We start from the raw sequence: 22,500 nt of genomic DNA on the forward strand, positions 1-22,500 counted from the left end.
ATCATTAGAGAGAGGCAGATATGTAAGGTTTCTATAGGCTTAATATCCTTAGAGAGAGGCAGATATGTAAGGTTTCAATAGGCTTAATATCATTAGAGAGAGGCAGATATGTAAGGTTTCTATAGGCTTAATATCGTTAGAACTTTTTTTTAAATTAATGCCTTGCTTCATCACACAAGACACACACAAAAGTAGTGAAGATAGCAGATCTACAAGCTCAAAACGCGTTGCGAGCTAGTATACAATATGCGATTTTGACTATTTTAAAATGTTTTTTCTAAAATAGCAATTAAAAAGGAACGGTTTTAGACATACAAGGTTTCCTGCCGACAGCAAGGATATGGATATAATAGGTTATATAATGTATGTTGATCTTGGTCAGATCTAAGGGAGCCCTACAGTAATCACATCCAAAGCTCTCTCATGTTCCTCATGGATGGGTCATGTTGGAGTAGAGAGAGAGAGAGAGAGAGAGAGAGAGAGAGAGAGAGAGGAGGGAGTATGTTTATTATTTTTCTAACCTATGGGTCATGACTCAAAAGACTTGCGGACCAACATTTGCTGAGTTCCCACAATGACATGAGCTCATAAGTTTTCATAAGGGTATAGAAGGTCCCAAGGGCCCCAGACCTGGTCCAGTGTCTCCAACCAAAAGTCTATACTCCAGATTCAAACCTGGTCCAGTGTCTCCAACCAAAAGTCTATACTCAGATTCAAATAGCCATTTTGGTTAAGTTCAGCGACTCAGTGACTTTTTAAACGGGGGTAAAAGCAATGGTTAGATCGGATTTCAAATGTAGGGGATTTAAGCAGCTTTTTTTAAGTAGGTTTGTTTTTGACTTTTGAGGATTGCAAGAGAGCCAATCTACACGCTCACAGCACGTCACCTTGTGCAGTGTTGCGAGCTTGCACATCTGCAACTGTTCCTTACCAGTGATCTGACAGCCGTAGAGTTCGAAGCGCAGAGCGATGCCGTTCTTCCACGTCTGGGGTCTGATCCTCACGAAGCGAGCCAGCACCGGCTGGGGGATCCGGTTCAGGACCACCTCTGTGGGGTCCGTGTTGGCATGGAACACCTAGAGAGAGAGAGAGAGAGAGAGAGAGAGAGAGAGAGAGAGAGATCAGATATCATTGCTGACTGGCGGAAACCTCTTAACACCATACATTTTTTGTGTGTTTTTGAGCGGTGCACACCTCTCCAATGACTGGCCGCGTGTGTCCCTATGTCGCTACAGTATGTCTGTTTGGAGTAGGAACAGCTGCAATACCATTGGGTGACCTACCTTCAAGTGGCGCTGTTGAGCTTCACACTGTCCACTATAACTATTACAATAGTACTGTACAGAACAGTACAGTACAGAACAATACATAACAGTACAGTACAGTACAGTACAGTACAGTACAGTACAGTACAGTACAGTACAGTACAGTACAGTACAGTACAGTACAGTACAGTACAGTACAGTACAGACTACATACAGTACAGTGCAACAACTATCACAATACAAGTATAGTTGCAACACTCATTTCACAAGGGTGTGATTTTTATAAACATATAAACGCCCTATACTCGATCATATAGCGCAGTGTCAGACGAAAGCATCAAAAGCTCTGCTTTTCCATGTGAATCCTGAACAGTAACACTTATATGTTTCCAACCGTCAGACACGATAGTATAAACACATTTCGATATTTTGATATGAGGACAGCATTAAAGCATAAAAGCTTACGTTTTTTTTGTGTTGCTTTGATGTGTGTGTGTGTGTGTGTGTGTGTGTGTGTGTGTGTGTGTGTGTGTTTTGGGGGGTTGGGGGCTTCAGTGCGCCTGGCTTTGATCTGCCAGGGAGAACACAAACATACACACACACACACACATATATGTCGACGAGAGGCTGGATTTATCTGTCCACAAAGGAAAAGATGAGGGGAAAAGTTCACCCCCCACACACACACACACACACACACACACACACACACACACACAGGATCTGAGGCCAGGCATTGTGCAATATATCATGGGTGTAAGTGTGTGGGAGAGTACCCAATTCTCACATCCTTTTCACATAACCATGTAACCAGTACACGCACGCATGCAACGCACGCATGGACAAAATCCACCATGCACACAGGAAAAAAGAAAAACGTGCACTGTCACCCAGCACATTGTATAGCTAGAAGCACAATCCCAATGCAACACGCACGAACACACACACACACACACACACACACACACACACACACACCACGGACTAATACTCCTGCCATCCACACCCACACACCCCCCCCACCCACCCACCCACACTGACGCACTTACTCACTTTTGAAAATACAACTACAGATAAAAAGAAACACAAGCGCACACAAGCAAGCGCGCGCACACACACACACACACACACACACACACACACACACACACACACGCTCTCTCTTGACACCCAGCCATATCCTTATCTCTGCATGCCTATACAGTAGCTGACTGTATCCGTCTGTGTGACTGTCATCTGTGTTGGACCCACCACGGAGAGACACAGCGGGGGTCCATTTCCCTCGCCAACGCTCTTCCTCTCTCCTCTACCTCTCTCCTACTCTTCTCGTCTGCTTCCTCAACACCTTGAGGTTTGAAGATGTCTGTATGCCCCCCCCCCCCATCTCTCTCTCTCTCTCTCTCTCTCTCTCTCTCTCTCTCTCTCGTGAGGCTTCAAAGTTTCTGCAATCTTTTATTAACAACACTTTCAACCCGGCGTCCCTACATTTCTCATGATAGGAAACAGACTTTCAACATCTTTTTATATTTAAAACAAATGTGAGCACATTTGAAAGTAGTGAAAACAGCTGATCTACACCAGCTCACATCTAGATTGGCTAGTTGTGCTAATCGTTGTATGGCAATGTACTGTATGGCTGTTCGGGTAGAAACCTCTCATCTACATATTCTAACTATATGTGTTTTTCCGTACATTAACGCCCTACCTGATCATACAAAACAAAAGCATCAAAAGCAGCTTGAGCGTGTACTGCCCTTACTGCCATTATTTACAACTAGTGTATCACTTATTTACCCAGGCCTGGATTGGCCACAGGACGTACCAGGCATATGCCTGGTGTGCTGGTCTGGGCCAAATCTCGCGAAAATGTCCGGGCCAAATGTTTGTCTCATTCCAGCTCTGCATTTGCCCATATCTCATTTGCCTGACCAGTTGAAACACTTTTAAACCCAATATCGGACTCTATGTTTTTGCCGTAGTTACTGCACTGTCACTTCACAGTGCAGTGCAGATCTGTCTGGTTTTAAATTGAATAAGTAACAGATTTGGACAAATGAAGTTTCCACCCGACGGAGACGACATAGGGCTTAAGTGGTGAAACAGTAACACTTCCAAGTCTAAAGTCCCTCCGTCCGTCCGTCCGTCCGTCCCTTCTCTCTCTCTCTCTCTCTCTCTCTCTCTCTCTGTACACACACCAGTGCTCAACAGAATATGAGTACCAAGCAGATTTTTCGCAACAAGGGGCTAAATCCTACAAAATAGAGCCAAAGGCCTCGCAATTATTTGCTTGGGTACTCCTCATTCATCGGCCTTGTGAGTGTGCACGCGTGTGTGCGTGCGTGTGCGTGCATGCGTGTAAACACACACACACACACACACACACACACACACACACACACACACACACCTCCCTCTTCCAGATCCAAAACGGCATCAGAAGAGCCCTTACAGAGGTGACAGGATGAAGGGCGAAACGGGTTTCCGTCCCACAGAGAGACAGCCATGACCGGCGGGGCTGTCAGGGGGGATTGGAACCAGTGACCCCTCTGTCACGGTGGGGGGGGGGGTGTCAGAACTCACAACAAAGTCAGCACCGCTCGACCGACGCCCTTTACAATGCCCTTGACACCGGCGAAACGGGCAGGCAGTAAGATGATAGAAAAAATGCCTAAAGGCTCCGAAAGTCTTAATGGGATTGTGACCGTAATTACGTGTGTGTGTGTGTGTGTGTGTGTGTGTGTGTGTGTGCGTGTAAAGTGTAATTATGCAGTCTCGCTCTGAGGGACTTTGGGAGAGTTGGGCTGGGGGGAAGGGGCAGGGGGGGGGGGGGGGGTGTGGGGTTAAGGCTGATTTCCCCTGGTACATACATAGAACATTCCCTGAGACACACTCAGCCTTATACTCGGACATGGTGTATAGCGTCCACGCACGCGTGCATGTGTGAGAGAGTAAGACATGCGGTTCATTGACACTTTAAGCCCATATCTCTGGAATCTTGGTTCATTGTAAGCTGCAGTGTTACAAGTCTCTCAGTAGAGCTGTCAGACACAGACCTTCTGTGCCCTCCACTCTGACATGAACCCTCACCGATCCCTCCAGTAGACTTAAAATAATGCATCAACATAGCCTTAGATAGTGACCAGCCTGAGCCTCGCTTATGCTCGTTTGCGTGCTTGCCGGTGTCGTGCTCAGTAAATAGCAGATCTACAAGCTCACGACGCGTCACCTTCATGACGCGTCGTGAGCTTGTGTATCTGCCATTTATGGTGCTCATCACCAGCGTGCGACTAAGTAAGCATGAACGTTTCGCATTCCTTACCACGGATTGAAATCAAATTAGAAAGAATCTGACTGAAAAGCATCTGTATCCAAATAATCCGGATCAAACATGTCCGAATCAAGGTTATCTGGAAAAGCAAAACAATCTGAAATCCAGATTAATATGTGCATTCTGTGCAAATCCAATAAATCCTGCCAACAAACATGCAGACCAGCAGATGGACTCAAAATTGATATCACAGTAGTGGCGGAAATAATCCTGAATCCTGTTTTTATCAGTGGTTCAAACATTGTCATATTGAAATTGAAACTCATTTGGCCACTAATCCCCATTTGAATAACCAAAAGAGAAGATTTGTCAACATTGTTTCTAAATTAAAATAGATTTAAACGGTTCCCCGTTTTGCTGGCTGGGGACGCCCTGGCTGGAACAACCCCTCAATGACCCCTGGGGGTCCCTGGCTGGAACAACCCCTCAATGACCCCTGGGGGTCCCTGGCTGTAACAACCCCTCAATGACCCCTGGGGGTCCCTGGCTGTAACAACCCCTCAATGACCCCTGGGGGTCCCTGGACCTGCATGTTGATGTATATACAAAGAGTTTGCTTTGGCCAGCGGTGCAGCGACTGAACCATCAAGGCCTATCATGGAACACGCGGTACGAGACTCAGCCAGAGAGCGCAGCTGGACGGTCAAACAGCGCACCATGCATTAACGGGCAGGTCGCTGAGAATAAATCACCGGTCGTTAGAGAATGGAATTACACCGAGCCTGTTTACGTTTTAAATTGATTGGACCGAAAGTGACCTGACCCTCCTGGTTCTTGGGGCCGTTGTGCGTGAACTGAACACACACTGTGAGAGGCCTGTAAGCGGATATCTGGGAGACGCTGTTAACAGCTGCTAGACTCGTTGTGAAGAGCATCAACGCTAATCTACTAATGGACAACACCTGCAAAGGGCTCAGGTTATACTGTGCTTGTGTGTGTGCGTGCGTGCGTGCGTGCGTGCGTGCGTGCGTGCGTGCGTGCGTGCGTGCGTGTGTGTGTGCGTGTAGTAGAGTCGAATGAGCGAGGAAGAGAAACCGACAAACGGTTGAGAGTGACACACAAAGAGAGAGAGAGGAGATGAGATGGTATCTGTCCAGTTCAGGTGTTGCTACGTGTTGCTAAGTGATTACGTAAGTCAATGCCATCAATGTGCAATGAACCGATGATCACCTTTACACGCACCTGGCCTAGGTGGATTAACTAGTTTGACTGCCACAACTACATAAAAAAATATTTTCCCCTGCACCTGCTTCTGTGTACGTGAACACGCGTGCATGTGTGTGTTAGAGAGAGAGGGAGAGAAAGAGAGAGAGAGAGAGAGAGAGATGCAAGCTACTACAATGGTGATAATGAAGGTACAAAGTATACTGTTCCCACAGTATAGTATAGGCCACAGAGAGAGATCCTAATCATAATTATGCTTTGTCTATGGGCAAGTTTGTGCAGTTGTGTTGCTCTGTTGTGTTTGTAGCTGTGTTGGTGTGCGTGCGTGCAGCTTTGTGAGAGTTCCTGTTCCGAGCCAGTGGGACAGTCAGTCACATCTCTGCGAGGGCCAGCACAGACACGCTGAATTATTCAAATGTCCGTGCTGTGCCGTCTGTGTGTGCCTGCGCGTGTTTCTGTGCGTGTGTGAGTTATAAAATAGTAAACTGCCCCTTCCCTCCATCTCCTCTCATTTCATCACACTAGGACACACACACACTCCCAACGGACGGGGAGAGACTGGCCGTGTGTTGCTCCGTGCACTCCCCCAGCGGGGGGGCTTTGGGGAGGCCGAGTCGAAGCGAGATGACCACCCACGCGTGGCAGTTGGCAGTGTTTGTATCGTCCCAAACTAAATGCCCAGTGTTTGTCATTCTTGAGGTCATTTAGTGTGCCATGGACAGCTGTTTATGAGCAGATCCACACCTTGGGAAGATTTAAAAACAAACGCCTTCTAAATCCTAACCTATCTGTATCTATCTTACGGTTAGGCGAATGTTTTAGATCGGTTACAGTTAAGATTAGTGGCATATGGAATGGATTCAAGTCAATTCAATGTTATGTCCCCAAGTGTTTGCAAAATGTATGTGTGTGTGCGTGTGTATCAATCAACCAAGTCCATTCACTTCGGAAAGAGTACACCTAAAGCAGCGTCGTAATGTCTCCTCTTTACCCTTGTCTCCTACTATACATTGACCTCTAGCTCCCGTTTTTCCTTCACCTCTCCCTGTCTGTCTTTCTCTCTCTCTCTCTCTCTCTCTCTCTCTCTCTCTCTCTCTCTCTCTCTCTCTCTCTCTTTCTGGTGGCATCTAGCCAGAGAGTGTGTTTGTGGGCCCTCAGATCTGCCCGCAGGGATTTGTGGTCAACACCCGTCTCTGCTACTCTCATTATTCTTCCTCTCCTCTCCTCTCCTCTCCTCTCCTCTCCTCTCCTCTCCTCTCCTCTCCTCTCCTCTCCTCTCCTCTCCTCTCCTCTCCTCTCCTCTCCTCTCCTCTCCTCTCCTCTCCTCTCCTCTCCTCCCTCCATTTGCTCCCCTGTGAACATTTGCTCCCCGGCTCTCCTCCCATCTCTCGCTCAGTGGGTTCCCCCATGCAATGACCCTCTCCTCTCCTCTCCTCCCTCCATCTCCTCTATTTTCTCATCTCCCCACGGCGTCCACCTTCCCGTGCTCTCCCTCGGCTCATCTCTGCCTCCGCTTCATTGGTTGACCTGAAACTGACACCCTCTGTCACTCTGATGTTCCGTTTAAGCTGTCAGTTTTTTCTTTTCTTTTCTTTCTCTGACTTGTCTGTCCGTCCGTCCGTCCGTCCGTCCCCCTCGATGAAGACGTTAGCAGTAGGTTTTCCTTGGCAGGGCTCCAGAGCAGTAATGGCCCCCGCGCCACCCACCCTCCCAGCCAGCCTGCAGCGCCTTGTTAAGAGGCCCTACTATAGGACATGTTGTACCTCGTTACAATGTCAAGTGGTTGAAGTGGTACGGCATACCTCAGAAAAGGCAGAGGCGAGTTACCAGTCCTCCTCTGGGCCACGACAACGGCAAACTCAGACAAGGTGTCGCTCATCAAGAGGGCCCCCCCCCCCAGGGGCATCCAAAAAACCTGAATAAAGAATAGGGCGGGGCTGCTGTCAATTTGCTCCCCTTGTAGCAAAAAATGCTACAGTGGCGAGGAGAGGGAAGTTGCCATCTGACCTGCACACAGATGAACGCAAATCCAGTCAAACTCATTCGATGAAGTGCCAATCAAACGGGGAAGCAGAATCTCTGTATGCGATTAACCCATTTACGATGGGTTGTTTTTTTGTTGTTAGTTGTTTTTTGTTGTTGCTATGTACAGTATATAGCGTAGCAACATAATGTTTTGCTATTTTTTTAATGACCTACGTTTTTCAGAAAACTTAAATCAGGATTTAGAAGGAATTTTTCGAATCGGCCTTAAGTCTACAGGTATATCCAGAACAGAATGCCTGAAACCTCCAAAGAAATAAAGAGATCGGAGACAAATTCAAAGTTATAAATGGGCGCAAGAAATATGATCTTTCTTCACCAAAAGGACAAAGGGAGGTGAGAGACTTTATTGCAACATTGTTTTTGTTATTTAACGTCTTAAGTCCTATTCTGCAAAAACGATTTTGAAAAATGTTCACGTTTTTTCAGGTTTTGGCCTATAACGACATGCTCTAAACAGGAATGCCAGGTTTAAATTATTTAAAAAAGAAAAAAAATATGGTAAAAGGCTGTTGCTTGTGGGAATCCACCCCTCCCTCCCCCCCACCTCCCTCCCTCCTCCCAGCCGCTGTCACTTCCACTCTCTCTCCTCATCACTCTCTCTGTGTCTCTCTTCCTCTCTCTCCGCAGGTGTGTGCAATCTGTGCATCAATGTGCAGGTGTGGAGAAAAGTAAAAATATCAATACTGAAATATAGAAATTACAAGAAAATAAGTAAAATCCAGAATTCAATATGTACTTGAGTAAAATTAAGTATTGGCATCGAAATTAACTTAAAGTAAAAGTACTCGTTATACAGGATGTCCCGTTTCAACTGTTCAAATGTATACAAATCTTTTGAAAATAGCAGATCTACAAGCTCACAATGAGTTGCGATGTGATGCATTGTAGATCGTCATTTTCAAATGGTTTCAAGTGGTTGATGAATGTTTTGTAATAATAATCAAAATCTCCAAAGTAACAAGTATAACTAAGGCTTTCAAATAAATGTAGTGGAGAAAAAGTGATATATTTAGATCCGTGAAGTAGTAGAGTAGAAGTAAAACTATTGGAAATTGGAAATACTCCGGTAAAGTAAAAGCACCTCAAATATTACTCAAGTACAGTGCTTAAGTAAATATACTTAGTTACTTTCCACCACTGTCAATGTGTAGCTTTTGGCGCGATGCGGCGCGTAAACCGATACGTATGCCTATACCCTAATACCCGGGTGGGTTCCCCAGACACTTCTCTCTCTCCGCTCTGCGCTTTACGTGAGCGGACGAGGGTTTTCCATGTGTTCCATCTGGCTTCAGTGCTGCCCGTTTAATGGCATTATCAAACACATTACAGATCGCACAAATCACCATCACGTTGTGTGACAATACCCCTCTCTCTCTGAGCTGGATTACAGATGTCTGAAAGGCAGTTTTGTGTGTCAACGTGTGTGTGTGTGTGTGTGTGTGTGTGTGTGTGTGTATGTGTGTGTGTGTGTGTGTGTCCTAAACGCCGACACCACACATTCTGCCAAACGCACACGTGCGTGCACGCACACACCAGACCCTCACTGTAAGCACGCACACACCAGACCCTCACTGTAAGCGTGCACGCACACACCAGACCCTCACTGTAAGCGTACACGCACACACCAGACCCTCACTGTAAGCACGCACACACCAGACCCTCACTGTAAGCACGCACACACCAGACCCTCACTGTAAGCGCGCCATAATGTTCCATTTGCACAAACATCATAAATTGGCCTGTCTAAATGTGATGACTTTCTCAGACACACCCTGGGGAGGGAGGGAGGGAGGGAGGGAGAGAGAGAGAGAGAGAGAGAGAGAGGGTGGGAGGGGGGTGCGAGAGATTTAGGGAGAAAGTGACAGGAGGGAGTGAATGAAGATGTCAAGTGGATGAGGGGGGAATGGACAGACAAAGTTATTCAAGGGGAAATATAAGAATATAAAAGGATGGATGGATGGAGGGGTGGATGGATGGATGGAGGGAGGGAGGGGTGGATGGATGGATGGAGGGGTGGATGGATGGATGGATGGATGGAGGGGTGGATGGATGGATGGATGGATGGAGGGGTGGATGGATGGATGGAGGGGTGGATGGATGGATGGAGGGGTGGATGGATGGATGGAGGGGTGGATGGATGGATGGAGGGGTGGATGGATGGATGGATGGAGGGGTGGATGGATGGATGGAGGGATGGAGGGATGGAGGGGTGGATGGATGGATGGATGGATGGATGGATGGAGGGGTGGATGGATGGATGGATGGAGGGATGGAGGGATGGAGGGGTGGATGGATGGATGGATGGATGGATGGAGGGGTGGATGGATGGATGGATGGATGGATGGATGGAGGGAGGGATGGATGGAGGGATGGATGGATGGATGGATGGATGGATGGAGGGGTGGATGGATGGAGGGGTGGATGGATGGAGGGATGGATGGATGGATGGATGGATGGAGGGGTGGATGGATGGAGGGATGGATGGATGGAGGGATGGATGGATGGATGGAGGGGTGGATGGATGGAGGGATGGATGGATGGAGGGATGGATGGATGGATGGAGGGATGGATGGATGGATGGATGGAGGGATGGATCGATGGATGGAGGGGTGGATGGATGGATGGATGGATGGATGGATGGAGGGAGGGATGGATGGATGGATGGAGGGATGGAGGGGTGGATGGATGGATGGAGGGATGGATGGAGGGATGGATGGATGGATGGATGGATGGAGGGATGGATGGATGGAGGGGTGGATGGATGGATGGATGGATGGATGGAGGGATGGATGGATGGAGGGATGGATGGATGGAGGGATGGATGGATGGATGGATGGAGGGATGGATGGATGGATGGAGGGATGGATGGATGGATGGATGGAGGGGTGGATGGATGGATGGATGGATGGATGGAGGGATGGATGGATGGATGGAGGGATGGATGGATGGAGGGATGGAGGGATGGATGGATGGATGGAGGGATGGATGGATGGAGGGATGGAGGGGTGGATGGATGGAGGGATGGATGGATGGAGGGATGGATGGAGGGGTGGATGGATGGATGGAGGGATGGATGGATGGATGGATGGATGGATGGATGGAGGGATGGATGGAGGGATGGAGGGGTGGATGGATGGAGGGATGGATGGATGGATGGAGGGATGGATGGATGGATGGAGGGATGGAGGGGTGGATGGATGGAGGGATGGATGGATGGATGGATGGATGGATGGAGGGATGGATGGATGGAGGGATGGATGGATGGATGGATGGATGGAGGGGTGGATGGATGGATGGAGGGATGGAGGGATGGATGTCTCTGCCTGCATACAGGTCTCAAACATAAAATGTATTGTATTAAACAGTATCAAAAGCATGTATTTCTTTGTAACGCTGTGTGCACAGACAGCATTTCTTCATGCCACACAAATTAATGCTCTGTCAAGGATCTTTAGAAGAGTGATTTATAGCCTAGCATCGCACGCGCACACAGACGGGCGTGCGCACACACACACACACACACACACACACACACACACACACTTTTACTGAAGTCAGTTTTGATTGATGGACTTTTGACTTGTAAGAGTATTTCTACATTGTGGTATTAATACTTACAGTAGGTAAAAAAAAGGAAGGTCTCTATGGAGTAGAAGCAAGGGATTACTGCACACACACTCCCTATAGCCATCTCCCTAAGCGGGCGGCTGTGGAGCAGCTTTCCAGGGTTCTAAGGGGAATCCAAGAGGATTATTATGGAAAGCAACACTAACCACTAGTCCAGGTGGTGTTGTTCAGTTGACTCCTACTCTGTCATTCTGATGTTTGATGTGAGCTATTCTTATTCAGGAAAAACTACTCAATATACAGAATGTCCCATTCCAAGTTCGCAAATGTATAAAAACAAATCATTTGAAAATAGCAGATCTACAAGCTCGTCACAATTTTCAAATGGCCGAAATATATATATATAGGGCTGAACTAAAGTTGTAAAATAAATGTAGTGGAGTAGAAGTCAAAAATATACTGCACTGACCTTAAGTACAGTATTTGAGTAAATGTACTTAGTTACTTTACACCACTGATGTTATTGTCGTTTTGATTCGTAGCAAAAAGGGGTCTTTTCATTTAATTAAATGTGAACTTAAATTGCCGTTGATTGATAGATGAATCATATGAATAATAAGTTGATTGCCTGACACTGGGGTTCTTATTAAAGCACGGGGGGGGTATATTAACTTCAAAACCGACTTTATGTTTTATTTCCACTGATTAGATGACTGATTTGATTTTAATGAGTCAACGTACCGTTTTAGTCAAGAAATATCATTGTGAAATATCTCCCAGTATGTGTTTAGTGAAATATCTCCCAGTTTGTGTTTAGTGAAATATCTTCCAGTATGTGTTTAGTGAAATATATCCCAGTATGTGTTTTGTGAAATAACTCCCAGTTTGTTTAGTGAAATATCTCCCAGTTTGTGTTTAGTGAAATATATCCCAGTATGTGTTTAGTGAAATATCTCCAAGTTTGTTTAGTGAAATATCTCCCAGTTTGTGTTTAGTGAAATATCTCCCAGTTTGTGTTTAGTGAAATATCTCCCAGTTTGTTTAGTGAAATATCTCCCAGTTTGTGTTTAGTGAAATATCTTCCAGTATGTGTTTAGTGAAATATCTCCCAGTTTGTTTAGTGAAATAACTCCCAGTATGTGTTTTGTGAAATATCTCCCAGTTTGTGTTTAGTGAAATATCTCCCAGTTTGTTTAGTGAAATAACTCCCAGTATGTGTTTAGTGAAATATCTCCCAGTTTGTTTAGTGAAATAACTCCCAGTATGTGTTTAGTGAAATATCTCCCAGTTTGTGTTTAGTGAAATATCTCCCAGTTTGTGTTTAGTGAAATATCTCCCAGTTTGTTTAGTGAAATATCTCCCAGTTTGTTTAGTGAAATAACTCCCAGTATGTGTTTAGTGAAATATCTCCCAGTTTGTGTTTAGTGAAATATCTCCCAGTTTGTGTTTAGTGAAATATATCCCAGTTTGTGTTTAGTGAAATATATCCCAGTATGTGTTTAGTGAAATATCTCCCAGTATGTGTTTAGTGAAATATCTCCCAGTTTGTGTTTAGTGAAATAACTCCCAGTTTGTGTTTAGTGAAATAACTCCCAGTATGTGTTTAGTGAAATATCTCCCAGTATGTGTTTTAAGTTAACCAGATTTTATCCTGAACTGATCCAAAGAAGAGGTTCTCTCTGTGAAGTGCAGGGTTCTTATGGTTCACAATGGTTTCTATTCCCTCGTCTCTCATTTTCAGAACCCTTTTCCCCTCTTTGTGTTTTCTCCATCAATCACATCTGAGTGAGTCTGGACGTCTACCGAGGTCTTATGGGAGCTGTAGTTCACAAAGGAAGGAAAAATGGCTAAACTGCCTCTCTCGTTACACTTCCAGAATAGAAAGAGAAAGAGAGAGAGAGAAAGAATAACAGAAATATATAATATACGGCAGCTTGTGAGTTGTGACAAAGTAATGAACCGTCTAATCTTTTGTCATGTGATGTTGTGATGCAATGTAAATCTGCAAAATACTGACAGGAGGTTGATAATGTGTTAACAGTGCACGTGTCTAATAGAGCAAGGGTTTCCAAACAGTTCATGCCCCCAAAATAATAATATTTGAACTGGCGGATTACGGTCTGGAGAGGCTCAATTGTACGCCCATTTCCTACACCAGAGAAATGGGTCGGCCAATCGGGACACGGTATGAAATATGGGCGGGCTTTGGTACAGTGACTTTCAATGCTTGAGACCTTTGACTGACAGTAGCTCTGACCAATTGCGTCAAAGACACAATGTTTCAACCCGCCGCCCTGGAAATGAAATCCAAGCTGAGCCTCCCCAGACTAATATCCCGCGGTCCGTGCGATGTTAGTCTGGTTTATTAACCAGGCTAGAGGCCTCATGCCTTCACACCTCCTCCCATCACAGACCAGAACCCAGTCTAAGGGCTGTGGTGCAGCAGAGTGGGCTGAGCTGTGTGACCACAGTGGGAATGGGAACCAGATGGAACACCCTCCCTCCTCCTCCATATCCATTGGAGTTGCACGAGAAGGCTGTGCATGGCATTACGCACCGCTTGTACTGTATATGCGTTGCTGTTGGGGAAGAAAACTCAGCGTCCATATTCTAACTCCCCCCGTAAAGTAACTTGATGATCCTACGGCCTCACACCAAAAGCATCTATACGGGCACAGATCTGCTACTTCTGAATTTGGATCCGTTTTTTCCACCAGGCGACGGAGACGATGCAGGCAAGGAATCTGGTGGGATCGTAAAGGCTTTGCTGAAGCCAGTGGAACGGCGATGGAATGATTCTGCGGTTCGTGTGTGTGTGTGTGTGTGTGTGTGTGTGTGTGTGTGTGTGTGTGTGTGTGTGCGTGTGTGCATATACCTTGTGGCTGTCATTAGTGGTCGGTGGAAACTTCTTCCATGGGTGCGGTAACACGTGTGTGCGCGTGTGTGAGAGGGAGTGCCTGTGTGAGAGGGAGTGTGTGCGGTGTCTAGTCCTATACCTTGTGGTTCTTGCCATGTCTAGTGTAGAACATCCAGTCCTCTCCGTTGATGCTGGCCTCCAGTGTGTGTGTGTGGCACTGTGTGTGTGTGTGTGTGTGTGTGTGTGTGTCACTGTGTGCGTGTGCATGTGTGTGTGTGCGTGTGCGTACCTTGTGGTTCTTGCCGTGCCTGTAGACCATCCAGTCCTCTCCGTTGGTGCTGACCTCCAGCTTGAAGGTCTGGACGTAGTAGGACTTCTGCGTCTCCTTGGAGACGGCGCCCTGCGTGGCAACGCCCGTCAGCACCTTCAGCACGTGGAGGTCCACCTGCAGGGGCGAGAGAGAGAGAGAGAGGGGCTGTCATTATTACTGCTAAATCTCATCCTTCATAATATGTTCATTTGAAGCAGAATTGACCTCTGTCCCACTGCTGCTGACACACACTCGAATGCACTCGCACGCGCACACACACACACACAAAGAACATACAGTAGAACGCGCACACACACACACACACACACACACACACACACACGTGCCTGAGCTGATCTGCGTCCATCTCTCACCTTCCAAGCTCACCTCTCTCTCTCTATCTCTCTCTCTGATCGATAGTACTGACCCAGGGCTCATTTTAATGTCCCCTCATACAATAGCCATAATCACCTCCCTATCCATTTTGACGGTAACGCTATACGTGCTTAGCATGCCACTTTCTTTCTATTTTTGCTCAGTCACCACTGGCAGCGTGGCTAGCATATATTAGGATTTCAGTTTTACGATTAGGTGTAAAAAACAAACAAAAAAACAATTAAATTAAATTATCTGTTTGCTTAACACACGGTCACTTGTTAAGGACTGTTAAGGTTTAATTATCATGTATTACAGAACTGTTAAGGTTTAATTATCATGTATTACAGAACTGTTAAGGTTTAATTATCATGTATTACAGAACTGTTTAATTATCATGTATTACAGAACTGTTTAATTATCATGTATTACAGAACTGTTAAGGTTTAATTATCATGTATTACAGAACTGTTAAGGTTTAATTATCATGTATTACAGAACTGCAGTAAAACCCTCAGTCATTTAAAACGAGAATAAAGGTCAGAATTTGTAACAAACAGAATGAATTAGCAACCATGCTAAATGAGCCGTCATGTGTCATTTGAGCGCTCTATTAAAGTCTAGACTTGGTATCGACTGGACTGTTATTACCCTTAAACTACACCACAAATTAGCCGATCTACAAGCACAGTGTTTGCCTGTGGTTCCACACAGAATATGAATGCTGCAGGGCTCAAGTGGTTAAAGTCATATATTGCATTCATTCAACTCTAGATTCCGGATTGCAGCTTTAAGGAGATCAGGTCCATTTAGGGGGGAGTAAATCAAGAGGGCGGAGCGGTAATGAGGTGTGTGAGATCAGATCTTTAGGACAGAGAGTAGATGAGGTCTGTGAGATCAGATCTTTATGACAGAGAGTAGATGAGGTGTGTGAGATCAGATCTTTATGACAGAGAGTAGATGAGGTCTGTGAGATCAGATCTTTAGGACAGAGAGTAGATGAGGTGTGTGAGATCAGATCTTTAGGACAGAGAGTAGATGAGGTCTGTGAGATCAGATCTTTATGACAGAGAGTAGATGAGGTCTGTGAGATCAGATCTTTATGACAGAGAGTAGATGAGGTCTGTGAGATCAGATCTTTAGGACAGAGAGTAGATGAGGTGTGTGAGATCAGATCTTTATGACAGAGAGTAGATGAGGTGTGTGAGATCAGATCTTTAGGACAGAGAGTAGATGAGGTGTGTGAGATCAGATCTTTAGGACAGAGAGTAGATGAGGTGTGTGAGATCAGATCTTTATGACAGAGTAGATGAGGTCTGTGAGATCAGATCTTTATTGTCTGAACCGCTCTCTCATCCTCTGTCCCTGTGTGTGTGTGTGTGTGTGTGTGTGTGTGTGTGTGTGTGCGTGTGCGTGCATGTGCGTGTGTGTGTGTGTGTGTGTGCATGCTGAGGTATAGTAGAAAACAGGGGGAGGTAAAATGCTGCGTTTGTTATCTGTCAGCGAGACAGGTGTTTTAGATTACATCGCACGCACGCACGCACGCACCTAAATTATATACGTGCACAGCACACGCACAGTACACACACACTCTCACAGGGCCAGACAGGGACCCACCTAGACAAGTAATCAATAGCCCGGAACAGAAGAGAGGAAGAGAGGGAAAGGAGAAGGCTTGGGGGTGAGGACTGAAGAGAGAGAGAGAGAGAGAGAGAGAGAGAGAGAGAGAGAGAGAGAGAGAGAGAGAGAGAGAGAGAGAGAGACAGAGAGGGAGAGAGAGAGAGAGAGAGAGCTGAGGAAGGACAAGACAGATGAACAGATTAGAAATTAGGAGGGAGTGGAAGCACATAAAGAGCGAAAATCAGAGAGTAAGAGAGAGAGAGACGGAGCGAGAAAGAGAGAGTGGGCTAGAGAAGGAGAGAGAGAGAGAGACAGAGAGAGAGAGAGAGTTTGCTAAGTGAGTATTCCCTGGGAAGGTTCCTCATCAATCACACAGCTGTTAGAATCACAGCACCGCCAGCACCGCTCGCATCATCAATCTGCGCCACACCTTACTGGAACACCATACACGACACTACAGCAAACTACACAACACTACACTACACACCTTACTGGAACACCATACACAACACTACAGCAAACTACACAACACTACACTACACACCTTACTGGAACACCATACACAACACTACAGCAAACTACACAACACTACACTACACACCTTACTGGAACACCATACACGACACTACAGCAAACTACACAACACTACACTACACACCTTACTGGAACACCATACACAACACTACAGCAAACTACACAACACTACACTACACACCTTACTGGAACACCATACATGACACTACAGCAAACTACACAACACTACACTACACACCTTACTGGAACACCATACACAACACTACAGCAAACTACACAACACTACATTATACACCTTACTGGAACACCATACACTACACTACACTAAACTACACAACACTACACTACACACCTTACTGGAACACCATACACGACACTACAGCAAACTACACAACACTACACTACACACCTTACTGGAACACCATACACTACACTACACTAAACTACACTACACTACACTACACTACACTACACTACACACCTTACTGGAACACCATACACTACACTACACTAAACTACACAACACTACACTACACACCTTACTGGAACACCATACACAACACTACAGCAAACTACACAACACTACACTACACACCTTACTGGAACACCATACACAACACTACACTACACACCTTACTGGAACACTATACACGACACTACAGCAAACTACACAACACTACACTACACACCTTACTGGAACACCATACACTACACTACACTACACACCTTACTGGAACACCATACACAACACTACACTACACACCTTACTGGAACACTATACACGACACTACAGCAAACTACACAACACTACACTACACACCTTACTGGAACACCATACACAACACTACACTAAACTACACAACACTACACTACACACCTTACTGGAACACCATACACAACACAACACTACACAACACTACACTACACACCTTACTGGAACACTATACACTACACTACACAACACCAACGCGACACAACACAACGATGTTCAGCAACGACAGAATATCGTTCTGTCCGAAAGTGTTCCTTTATTATTATTATACAAAGTTTTATATACAGTCCTGTTGCGTTCTCACTTTTTATTCAGCGTTTATACAGTTCTACTGCCTATCACAAGGCTGTTTGTTTACATCATGTTTATACAGTTCTACTGCCTATCACAAGGCTGTTTGTTTACATCATGTTTTACATTCACCAATGCAGCGGCTCGCTACTCGCTACATTTGTATTCATATAGGATGAGTGGGGCGAGGGAGCCATTGCTCATCCTAGGAACTAGGAAAACCCCCGAAAACGCTGCTGTCGTCTAAACGGACCTGTGCGTTTTCTATGGAAACCATTCTCGTGCAAAAACCTACACCCTAACCCTAACTTTTTGTCTTTTTCGAATGAAGTAGGGCGTTAATTCACAAAAGAGTTGATGTTTTGTGCCAACAGCAACAATATACTGTGTTTATTACTGTAGTATCTGCTACTTTTGATGCTTTCATGTGACGCTGTTGTATGATCAAGTAGGCCATTCATTTACGAAAAAAATATAATAAAGTTAGAATTATGGAGATAATAGGTTTCTGCCCGACAGCCACGATAATAGTATAAAATCTAACAGAATAGAATAGAGTATAAAGAAGGATAATAAAGCCAGAGAAAGACAGTGTGATCACAGAACACCCCGAGAGAGATTTAAGCCTGAAACACGTGGCCAACACACACACAAACGCGCCCCCCCACACACACACACATGCCTGAGACACACGCTGCTAAAAACCAACACACACACACACATACTGTACATGCACGCACGCACGCACGCACACATGCACACACACGTGGTGGTCAGAGGAGGCCAAAGAGTGCAAGACGCATGGAGAGAGGAAGGCATGCTGGCATTTATGACAGCTGTTTGTCAAGATGGGCACTGCCACACGCAAACTCTCTCTCTCTCTCACGCGCGCATACATACACACACACACACACACACACACACACACACACACACACACACACACACACACACACACACACACACACACACACACACACACACACACACACACACACACACACACACACACACGGGTGCGTCTCTCTCTCTCTCTGCTAGGTGTTAACACAGGAGAACAGCTGAGAGGCAGAGTGGAACGCAGTGACCCAACACAACTACTCTGACTAGAGAGAGACAGAATGAGCTAAACAGAAAGCTGAGACAGACAGACAGACAGACAGACAGACAGACAGACAGACGTTGGGAGGTATAAAGACGTGGACAGGAAGCAGCAGGGTGACGTGGAAACGTGGCTTCCTTCCTGTCCTCTTGGACAGTGTCCCTGCCTGACAGGAAGAGGACAGGAAGAAGCCTGTCCTCTCGCTCATCATGACCATCCTGTTGTCACTACCACGCCTACACGTTGACTCATGTTGTATCCTTGCTACACACTAAAAACCTTCATTTGTGATACTCTCTCTGACTTAACCCAGTATTATCCAATTAAGACCTGGAACGCGCATTTGTGTCGCCCGAGCTTTTAACCATGCACTTTAACCATTAAGGTGTCCACACACCGAGTGCAAATTTGCATTTTTAAGCTGCGTTTCTCCATCGGCTTTCCGAAAAACACAGCCGGTGTGCAACCACTAAACTTTAGCTGATGAAAAATAGCTGATCTACAAACGTTCTCGAACTTTTTACAAACTTTCAGGCATGTGTGTCTCAAACGTTTTCGTGTCAAGGAAGGACCCCCAAATGTAGGCCTATTTGGCCACGCACTGCCCATCTGAAAATGTTTTGTGCCAGAAGAGAAGAATTGTGTTTTATTGTTTTTATTATTATTATTCAATTATTCAATACTTTTCTTTCAAACTATTTTTCTAAAATGTTAATATGAGAGAGAGAGAGAGAGAGAGAGAGAGAGAGAGAGAGAGAGAGAGAGAGAGAGAGAGAGAGAGAGAGAGAGAGAGAGAGAGAGAGAGAGAGAGAGAGAGAGAGAGTTTCATCTATAAAACTAAAATCTAAACTGACACAGATGATTTCCCGGTTCTAATGGGTGAAGTGGACACTGTGGATTAGTGTACAGGATGTGTACAGGATGTGCAGTGCATTTCAACACAGGACACTCCATGCCTGAATGGCCCAAATAAATAACTACTATGAGCGTGTGGAAATATGACATATTATGTGGTATGTTTGTGTGTGTGTTTGTGTGCATTTGTTTTAGTGGGCTGTGTTTATTTTATCCCCCTCTGTCCCGAGCACAGGCCCACTCGTTACCAGCTGTCCGCCGCATGGCACACAGAGCCATAACTCAGGTATGGCACTCGGACCGAGATGGAATACAGGAAACAATGTCTTACGCTGGCATCGAGCTCCTGAACCCTGGTATTAATATACCGATGTGCACACACACACACACACACACACACACACACACACACACACACACACACACACACACACACACACACACACACACACACACACACACACACAAATAGAGCTGTAGAATGATTACCCGAACCGTGTCAACACGGGGAAGGGGGGAGGGGGAACAAAACCAGTGCCACACGGCTGTTTGTTTTGTATTGTTCAAGCATGGCTTTCATCGGTTTTTTTCATAGTTTCTTTGTTTAATTAATAAAAAAATAACGATTTGGCTTTTACAGGTGGAGGTTTTTGCTTTGTTTACATACTGCACACATAGCGGGTCAGGTGGCTCGACAAAAAAAGGTTAAATAAAAACACTGAAATACACTGGCATTGGTGGATTCTTTCACGTTGCTTACTATGTGGGTCAAATAAATACAATGTGTTTGTTACTGCCACTCTGGGGAGGAGTAGGCGGCCGGGAATAGGCCAAAATGAAGGCTTTGCGTGGGTTTGCACGTGCATGTGCAAGGAAACCCTTCGAGCTTCAGTGACATGGGGCTCACAGAGGTGCTAATCCAGCCGTGGTAAGAACATAATATAGCCTAGTCCTTGCTGGCATGACTGGCACCTTTAAGCACTTAAACCTAGGATCCGCTCGTAGTTCCGACGGCGCATTAGTCTGACAACGTGGCTTCGCTTGCAGTTTTTTTATTGAGCTCCTAAAACATTGATGTTCTGTATGATCACCTCAATCTGAGCTGTAATTCCGAGATAAACGCCAGTAAAGATTGTCGCTAAAGATACAGTGGACGGAGGGAACTGTTTTAGTGCTTCTGATGAAAGTATCTAGCGTCTGCCCCGGAAATGATTGATTGTTACTTCCGGTTCACCAAATAAGATGGTGGCTCTTCAAAATAAGGGCTTACAGCTGAAACGCGTGGCGTGACAGGTAAACTTGAACTTGAACATGGCAGGGAAGGAGTTAAGTAAATATACTTAGTTCCTCTCCACCACTGCATGTAAACAACAGGAGTTTCAGTCGTACCTGTATGTACCTTTGATAACGCTGACGAAGGCTATACGCCAAAACGCGTACGTTGTGCTGTCTGCTCTGCAGCATACTGTGAGAATTATAAAAGAATAAAAATTGCCTTAAACCAAATGACGTGTCCGTGAGTGCTGAGAATTTCTTGTAAAGTTAACTTTCCTCTGCCACGCACCTGGTAAGAATGTTCAGAGAAACTAGACAGATTGGAGTCGTACCTGTATGTACTCCTTGTTGCTGTCCTCGTTGGGCGTCCAGCCGTTGTCGTCGTAGTTGAGGCGAGCCTGCCGCGGCAGCCAGCGGGCGTCGTAGAACGCAGAGGAGGCCGTGATCTGGTCGTCCGTGATCTTGCCCGACTCCAGACCGAACGCGTTGCTGCAGTGGAAGGCTGCATGCGCGGAAGGAGGTGAATAAATAATATCATGAATGAAATAGAAACAATGTCATTTTGAGCATTTCAATGCTACACAAGTTGTATAGTCTACTTAGGGGTTTTCAAGAGGGTCGTAAAATGTTCAGGCTGGAGAGAGAAGGTTTATTGCTTATGATGGTTTATTTAACGTTTGAAGAGCGAAATATGGTTGGTAAACATATCGTCCGGGTAGGGACATCTTGTCTGCATAATATGCAGACAAGATGTCCCTACCCGGACCATAAACCATATGACAAAACACAAAACACATAAATATTATTTATGTGTTTTGTGTTTTGTCATAAATTATGACGGCCCACCCATGTGTGTTCATTTTCTCCCCAATTTAGTCATCATGACGATTATTTACTCCCCACACAGGTGTGTTGTCACCACTGAGGAGCCCCCACCGGAACGAGGTATAGCCTCCGTCGTACCCAACCATCCCTGCTAACAGGTGCTGCCCATAGGTGTACATGCAGTAACGATCAGATTGTACTCACTCTCGCTGACTTCCTTGTGCGTCATGTTGTATCGCGCTGAGAAGCCGTCCTTGGCCACAGCCATGTCGGTGTGGAAGGACAGGGACAGGATGCCCGTGGACGACTGGATC

The 22,500-nt window shown here is 45.7% G+C and overlaps 1 protein-coding gene across 1 annotated transcript in view; it reads right to left on the reverse strand.

The window, feature by feature from the left end:
• LOC308331195 (neuropilin-2-like) overlaps positions 1-22,500 on the reverse strand; it is a 136,787-nt gene that overhangs the window by 64,820 nt on the left and 49,467 nt on the right. Inside the window, 4 exon segments of the mRNA XM_080786443.1 lie at positions 932-1,076; positions 14,517-14,672; positions 21,694-21,863; positions 22,391-22,500. The exon segment at positions 22,391-22,500 is cut by the window's right edge and continues 46 nt beyond it. Coding sequence (XP_080642569.1) covers positions 932-1,076; positions 14,517-14,672; positions 21,694-21,863; positions 22,391-22,500 — 581 coding nt within the window.

Source organism: Protomyctophum bolini (genome assembly GCF_963924005.1).
Source record: "Protomyctophum bolini genome assembly, chromosome: 16".
Classification (NCBI taxonomy): Eukaryota; Metazoa; Chordata; class Actinopteri; order Myctophiformes; family Myctophidae; genus Protomyctophum; species Protomyctophum bolini.